The sequence below is a fragment of the Artemia sp. Qi Xiang Cuo genome, chromosome 1, assembly GCF_049724085.1.
Source record: "Artemia sp. Qi Xiang Cuo chromosome 1, ASM4972408v1, whole genome shotgun sequence".
NCBI lineage: Eukaryota > Metazoa > Arthropoda > Branchiopoda > Anostraca > Artemiidae > Artemia > Artemia sp. Qi Xiang Cuo.
Window position 1 is genome coordinate 68,571,792 of NC_142794.1, and position 8,374 is coordinate 68,580,165.

General features: G+C 39.7%; 2 protein-coding genes and 1 pseudogene across 2 annotated transcripts in view; 1 reads left to right on the forward strand and 2 right to left on the reverse strand.

The window, feature by feature from the left end:
- LOC148956646 (thioredoxin, mitochondrial-like) overlaps positions 1-816 on the reverse strand; it is a 73,461-nt gene extending 72,645 nt beyond the window's left edge. The window contains exon 1 of the mRNA XM_089096017.1: positions 629-816. Within this exon, the coding sequence (XP_088952143.1) occupies positions 629-786 (158 nt within the window). The 5' untranslated portion in view covers positions 787-816. The remainder of the gene's footprint in view (positions 1-628) is intronic.
- Positions 817-2,038: 1,222 nt separating this feature from the next.
- Positions 2,039-3,345, forward strand: LOC148956647 (uncharacterized; annotated as a pseudogene).
- Positions 3,346-6,858: 3,513 nt separating this feature from the next.
- Positions 6,859-7,680, reverse strand: LOC148956648 (uncharacterized). The gene has a single exon (XM_089091577.1). The coding sequence runs from the start codon at positions 7,678-7,680 to the stop codon at positions 6,859-6,861; it is 822 nt and encodes a 273-aa protein (XP_088947703.1).
- Between the last annotated feature and the right edge of the window lie 694 nt (positions 7,681-8,374).

Below are 8,374 nucleotides of genomic sequence, written 5' to 3' on the forward strand. Positions count from 1 at the left end.
AATATATGTCCTGGGAAGGTGTTTTAAAGTACCAACCTCCACTCCTTCTCCCTCTAGAGGGTCCTGACCTTTGATGACCTTTAAAAATCTGTGTTATAAAAGGGAAACCTTGGAAAATAGATCTTCTGCTTAAATGAAGTACAACAAAATTGTTTTCAGCTTTACAACTTTGCTCAGTCCCAATTTATAAGGTTTTAAAGATATGCAAAAACATGTCCAAAATTTTGGAAATAAAACATTGATATGGCTTAAAATTCTGCTCAAATAAGCCTAACTGAAATTGCATTTTTAGAGCTAAAGCCAGAGAAAAAGAAACTGATAAGTGAAAAATTAAGGTAAAATGTTGTTTTGTCAAAATTTCAATGGGTAATAGACCTGTCATGTAGGCAAATTTCAGGACCCTCTAGAAGGAGAAGGAGTGGATGTAGGTACTTCAAAATACCTTTCTGGAACATACTTTGGCAAGTAGACCCATCCCTGAAAGTTTCATTTTCCTAACCTAACCCCATTCCAAGATAGCCAAAAGTAGCTAAAGTAGACTTTTACCGGAAATTCTTAATTCTTTAAGGAGACTGTAAAAGGTCTTGGGCCTAGGCCTACTGGTTCCTTTTCAATTTAGGCTACCTACTTTGCATGAAAGTCAACCAGTACAGGCTTATCAGATTTCACAACACGTATCTCAAAATCATCTTTATCTTGAATATTAAAAATGTCTGCATATACTGCAGATGATTTGAAATTTCTAGAAAGAGGCCTCAGAAACATCGGTAGGATTTTTGGCATCATTTTTCCTATTTTGATTTTTTCTATTTTTCTGATTTAGCCCCGTTGCTAACAAAAACAAAATCGAATCTAGCTAAACAGCCGAATCCTAGACCCAGGCCAAAGACAAGAAGTATTATCATTACATACCTCTTGTCTGTGACCCAGGCCCTCCCCCTTAATTTGCAAATACATGGCTGAAATTCATCCATTCTACCAGTAAGTTTAATCAACTGTGACAAAACAAAAACCAGAAAAACAAGTTACTGATGGGTCGCAGAATGTATTAGAAATATATAATTTGGGTTATATATTTGCACATTAGGGGAAGGAGTTATGGATAAAGTATAGCTGAGATACATGCAATATGTGTTATCTACATATCTAATACTCTGCATATTATGAATTTTTTTCTTAACATGTTTCCTTCTCTACATATCCTTCTCTAGACTGTTGTAATTAACACTTTTTAACTGCAAGTTTATTATACTTTAATCCCCCCCCCCATAATGTGCAAATATACATGGGCGCCCATAGGCTGAATTATAGGGGGGGTCACCTGGTCTAATTGGCACTTCCAGTGCTGTATAATTAAAACCTCATGACAAAATATCATAGGCAGCACAATAGTGCTGCCTAAGTAAAAAGCAATGTGGGCACAATATATTGTTTTGTTTTTTTAGACCAGGGTACTTTTTATAGAAAGAAATGTTATAGGAACTTCGAAAAGTGCTCATGAAGGGCAAGCAGCTCCTCCTCCCCCACGTCAATCACTTCCCCAGACACATTCCATCAAAATTTTGAGATAACCATTTTGTTCAGCATAGTTTAAAGGTCCAGAAATTCTTACTTTGAGAATGCCCCCCCCCCACAACCCTCAGAGCAATAGTCCAAAGAGAATATAACAACATTCTCAGTAATATAATACAAGAAATATTTAGGCAGACGTTGAACTAAATCAAAACAAACTATGAGCATGAGGACTTTCAAAAAGGTGACAAAGCAATGTCTCAAGAACAACTTATATTAATAAGTTAGATCTTTAAGAGTACATTGTGGGGGATTTTGAAAGCACTGTGTGTACTTTTAGTACTGCAACTACAGTTACTGTAACTAATGATTAAGAGTACTAAGGTGAAGGCGCCCCCCCCCCCCCTTGAGTGAAGTACCTTCGACTACCGCTGTTATACTGTATGACAAACTGAAAGAGTTCCTTGATATCTGCAAAGTACCTATGATTAACCTTATTGGTATTGGCACAGACGGTGCTAGTAACATGTGCGGAGTAAACCACTCCATTTTTACCCTACTACGAGACAATGGCTTACCTTATCTTCAGCTCTTAAAGTGTGTTTGCCACTCACTCCATCTGTGTGCTTCAGAGGCGGTCTGTGAACTCCCTTCAAACCTTGAGTTTATGATGTCCAAAACATATAAATGGTTTAATGTAAGCCCCCTTAGAAGGGAGACATATCAACATGTATTTAAGTTGATAAACGATGGAAATTCACCCTTACGTATTATTTTTCCCTCAAATACTCGTTGGCTCTCTCGGTATAATGCCTTGGTTCGCATACATGAGCAGTACTTGGAGCTGACCACACACTTCATTCTAGCCAAAGAAAAAGAACGTTGCTATACAGCCAGAGTGCTACACGCTATGTATCAAGATGAGCAAAACAGGATTTTCATTGTGTTCTTGTAGCCATTGCTGTCCGAATTTCAAAGGGTCAACTTGCTGTTTCAGCACACACATGCTGACCAATTTCGTCTTTTTGAAGAGCTGCAGCGTTTGATACTAAGTCTCCTGCGTAGGATACTTTGCTCATCTGCAGTGTCTTTGATAGTTAATATGGACTTCGAAATCAATTATTTGCCGCCAAATCAAGTTGATTACGGACACGAGTTCCTGTTTGAACTGGCCAAATCTAAACTTTCAGACACACATAAGAGCGAAATCAAAATACGGTGTTTTGCGTTCCTGAAAACTGCAGCTAAAGCGGTGCTTAAACGAATGCCTCCTGCTCTGGATTCGCTCCTCAAACTGAAATTTTTATCCCTGTGAATTGCTTGTCTCAGCTTTGACCCGAATTTGGAAACTTTCCATTGAGAATTGTTGCTACCACTGATCTCAGTACCTTGGAGAATCAGTGGAGGAAACTGGTGGACGTTAATTGGTCATTTGTGTGAGGAGGAACAATCCCCAAAGACTCCTCTCAGTTCTGGATAGCTGTCCTACATTATCTTGATGCTGTTGGGGCATTTCCTTTTCGTGAGTTAGCCAAGTGGGCATTGACCCTGTTGAGTTTGCCAATTAGCAATGCGATAGTGGAACGGTCCTTTTCTATGATGAATGTCATTAAGAGCAACCTCCGAAACCGTATGCTCTTGCCCATGTTGAACTCAATACTTGTGATCAGGCTGTTGTTGTCAGTATGTGGCTCTTGTTGTTCGACGTTTGAGCCTACAAAGCGTATGCTGCTTTTCAATAGTAATATTTATAAGGCTTGTGAAGTCGAAGAAACTGACCAAACAACTGATCTAGTAAATCTAGATAATATCGTAGCCTCCTTTGAGTCTTAAATCTCTTAGGGCCTTATGGATCTAAGTGCCTTTCTTTTTCCTTTTTGTTTTTTTATCCGTCTGTATTATTTCATCTTGGGATTACGAAGGCTTTTGTATTAACCCAGTTCTCACGTTTCTTTTTGAGGCCTTACTTTAATCATAAAGCTTTCTTAAAATATTGTGTTGCAACTGCTTTTCAATAGTGATAATTGAAGTCAAAGAAACTGACCAAAAAACTAATCTAGTCGATCTAGATAATATCCTATCCTACTTTGAGTCTTAAATCTCTTACTGCCTTATGGATCTAAGTGACTTTCCTTTTTGTTTTTGTTTTTTATCTGTACGTATTATTTATTCTTGTGATTCCGAAGGTTTTTGTGTTAACCACGTTCTCACGTTTTTTTTTTAGGCCTTTCTTTTAATCATAAAGTTATTGTTAAATATTGTGTTTCAACTGCTTTTCAATAGTGATATTCGTATGGCCTGTGATGTCGAGTTGCTCGACGTTTGAGCCTACAAAGCGTATGCCACTTTTCAATAGTGATATTTATAAGGCTTGTAAAGTCGAACAAACTGACCAAACAACTGATCTAGTTGATATAGATAATATTCTAGCCTCCTTTGAGTCTTAAATCTCTTAGTGCCTTATGGATCTGATTGCCTTTCTTTTTGGTTTTTGTTTTCTTAGTTGTCCTTATTATTTCATCTTGGGATTACGAAGGCTTTTGTTTTAACCCAATTCTATAGTTTCTTTTTGAGGCCTTACTTTAATCATAAATTTACCTTTAAATATTGTGTTGCAACTGCTTTTCAATAGTGATATTTATAGGGCTTGTAAAGTCGAAAACCTGACGAAACAACTGATCTAGTCGATCTAGATAATATCCTAGCCTCCTTTGAGTCTTAAATCTCTTAGTGCCTTATGGAACTAAGTGCCTTTCTTTTTTCTTTTTTTTATCTGTCCATATTATTTCATCTTGGGATTACGAAGAATTTAGTATTAACCCCTTTCTAACGTTTTTTTCAGGCCTTACTTTAATCATAAAGTTATCTTTAAATATTGTGTTGCAACTGCTTTTCAATAGTGATATTTGAAGTAGAAGAAACTGACCAAACAACCGATCTAGTCGATCTAGATAATATCCTAGCCTCCTTTGAGTCTTAAATATCTTAGTGCCTTATGGATCTTAGTGCCTTTCTTTTTTGTTTTTGTTTTTTAGTTGTCTGTATTATTTCATCTTGGGATTACGAAGGCTTTTGTATTAACCCCTTTCTCACGTTTCTTTTTGAGGCTTTACTTTAATCATAAAGTTATCTTTAAATATTGTGTTGCAAATGCTTTCCAATAATGATATTCATAAGGCTTGTGAAGTCGACGGAATTTTTTTTTTTACTTTAGCACCGAAAATTGTTGTGAAACACAAATTTGGGCAATTTGAATTTTTTTTTTTAATTTAGCACCGAAAATTGTTGTGAAACACACAAATTTGGGGGATTTTAGAACTTTATGAACTGACCATGATGGCAGTCTTGGTTTTCAAAGGCTCGGGCGTATTTTGGCTTGTTTTTCAAAGGCTCGGGCCTGTTTTTTGTTTGACTTTCTGGCAACCCCGAGAGGTGCTCATAGACATAAACAAAGGAACAGAATGGATTTTTCACAGAGTTTTCGGTTCTGTGAATAACCTGTGGCTAGTTTGGAAGGCATAGCAGTTGAGGACTTTAGCTTAACAAACTTGAAGATATTGGAATACCATGGGTGGTCAAAATTATACAACCACGGAAGTTAAATGGTTTTTTTTATGGTGAATGCGTAGAGAAAAAATCAGAGTTGGTGCAAACATTGGAGCTACTGAGACAATGTTCATATGAGGAGAGGGAATATCTTTATAATATGCATAAAAGCCAAAGAAAAGAGTATAAGAAACTGTTAAAAGTGAAGAAGTATAGATTTCAAGAGGAGGAAGCAGAGAGAATGAAAAGGGAATTTAGGAATAGTAACAAGAATGAGTTTTGGATTACAATAAAAAAAATCAGTTACAAACGCTTCTGACAAGACGAGTATCCCGCCGGCGGAAAGTTGGCCAGAATTCATAGAAAGCAAGATGACAGAAAGAGAGGAAACGGAGAGCCTGAGTCGGTGGGTGGTCGGCGAAAACCTTGCGGAATTCCCTCTAAAGGAAGAAGATTACAAACTACTGCAGCCTTTCACAGGCGAGGAAATATGGAATTCGCTAAAGAAGATGAGAGGGACCTCAGCACCAGGAGTTGATGGCATCCCAACAAGGCTCTGGAAGTGGTCTAGGGTATATTTGTTGCCTTTGTTATCAACGTTATTTTCAAGTGTCCTTAGCAAGTTGGTTTGGCCTCCACAGTGGAATATTTCAATAGTTTTACCAAGGCATCAAGGCCTGGACAGCATATCAAGGCCTTTTTTCATGAAAGAAGAAAACAGTTGAGTGTAAATATGATTTTGGGAGGATTTGCAAATGATAGTGACAATATACAAATCCTAAAGCTAGTTGTACAATTTATAACTGCCATTGGGAGAGATAGGACGATGTGATGGGAAGAATAATTATGATTAATTAATGTGACAGAGCAGATTATTGATGATTGACTAACTAAAGTGGGATCCAGATATATTGAAAGAAGGCCCAAGTGACCAAGCAGTCAAGAGGGGTCTTTAATTCGTTCATCATCATAAACCATCCAAAGACTCATAGGCCTAATCTTATAGCTATGGTTGAAGGTTACCCGTATTTATTTGACACCAGTCACAAAGAGTATAAAAACATAAAGAAAAAGCAGCAGACATGGCAGGAAATATCGCTTTTTCTCAATGAACCAGGTAGGTTTACTCAACATGCTAGGCTATACGCAAATGGTTATTATTATTATTATTATTTATTTTTAACCCACACTATACAGAGGTACAATACGTGGAGTATCACGGGGAAAAACACAAAAAATGCGACACAAGACAATATATAAATCAAAAATTACCAAATTACAGTGTAACACATAATAATTTAACGGGGTGTTCCCATTTGAGCGCTTTCCCATTTGAGCGCCACGGAATTTTGTTCCATTTGAGCGCCACGGAATTTTGTTCCCATTTGAGCGCCACGGAGTACCATTTGAGCGCCAAACCCAAAATTGTGATTTTGCGGTGGATGAAGCGTGGTTTGCTGCCACATTGACCTGTAGAAATATTTATTGCCACGAGGACAACGAACAAAACTGAGGATTTTATTGGGTCAATGGTTGTGAAATAACTCTGTACTGAGAGTTAAGAAGCTAAACGTTTGTTAAGCTTGTGAAGAATATAAGTGAAGATTTTACGCACGTTCATAGGGTAAGAACTGATTGCCGCTGAAGAAGGCTTGCTGGTCAAGTCGAGATATTCGGCTCTTTTTTAGAGTTATTTCACAACGATCGTTTAGAAATGGAACGAAATCACCCAAAAATCGTGCCAAAAACGGATAATTCAAATTAATATATTGGTAAAAATACAAACAAAAACTGCTAATATCACACATCCGGCGAAATGTTATGTGCGACACCCAAGAGAAGCTCGTCTGCTGTTCGAGTTCCAGCCCTGTACTCCGTCGACAGCTTTTCGAGTCGTTCGTTCAGCCTTTCATACTTCTTGTTAGTCCGATGGATGACAAGACCCGGGAGTAGCTGTGTCCTTGCAGAATCGACGACTGCGTGTTCTTCCTTCAGGAAAGAGATAAACTGCCACAAGTTCGGGTGGTAGCGACCGACTCTTCGGTTAAACCGCATGTGCCATGATTCGAGGTCGTTGTTTGTCCTTCGCTGGATGCCGTAGACTGACCAGAAATGAGGAGGACATTGGTCGAACCACTGACGGCTGAAGTAAGTGACAAACGGACGAGCCGAAGGCCAGGTACGAACGATGTGAGAAATGATTGGACCAGAATTGATTCTGACGATCGCTGGAGGTAGGAACGCCAGAGCCAGAAGCTTTCGAACGTAGAGGTTGAAGTCTGCATCGGTCATGTACAGCTCACGGACTGAGTGACGCCCCAAGTTTCTGATTACTGCTTGGCAAAAGTGGAAGTAACACCCACGGTGCTTGGCGGCCGGAAAAACTTGCTTCACGGATGTCAGCAGACCGGTCTCAAAATCAGAAACGACGGTCGTCGGGCGAAGTGTCACTCCTTTCATCGCAGCCTGTAGGATCAGCTCGCTGAAGACGTCGTTGTAAAGCTGCGCAGACTTGCTCTCCATGAGCACGAAGACAGCGGGAAGTTGCTTGTCGCCGAAGAAAACGTGAACGGTGAACAACTGGCCGAATGGGGAAGGAGCTGAGTCGAAGGTGCCGTCCATATACCATTCCGGGCTTCGTTCAAGCAGACTTAACGACTCGTCGGTTGCAAAGCAAATCGCAGCGTTATTTTGAAGCTGAAAGAGGAGGAATCTCTGGTTTGCAGACGTCTCACTGAAAGCCTGGGGCAAGGGCGTCGGTACGGATATAGTATCAGCGGGCAGTGGTGGTATCAGCTTGTTTCGTGATCTGTACATGGACGACTTCACGTGCTTATAGGGTAACTGAGGCAAAGCACTCAGCCCACTGGCAGCAGCACTTGCGACCTGGCCGTCGTAGATAGCGGGAATCGGACGAGTAGTACGGGCTGACTCGCTTCGAAGGTCTGACCGGAATTTGTACTGCTGGGTCTGCAGAGGATCAGCGCTGTGGTCGTGCGTACCAACTGAAACTGGTGAGCCGTCGCTGGAATCAGTGTGTAACCGCCCGAGACATCCCTTCTTCATGCATCTCCAGCTCTTCTTTCTTCCTCCAGAAATCGGCTTATCGAATCTGTAGACGAAACCGTCGTGTTCTAGCAGTTGTTTATTCTTGGAGCTCTTCATTGTCAAACTGACTTATTAATACTAACCAGAAATATTGTTCCTGGCATCATTAAATACTTGTTATAAGAGGGTAAAAAAATATGCTCCCACACTAAATCCTATTGCATTTTGTGGGTAAACGGTTGTGCAATCGCTTACGCAATTAGGTCAC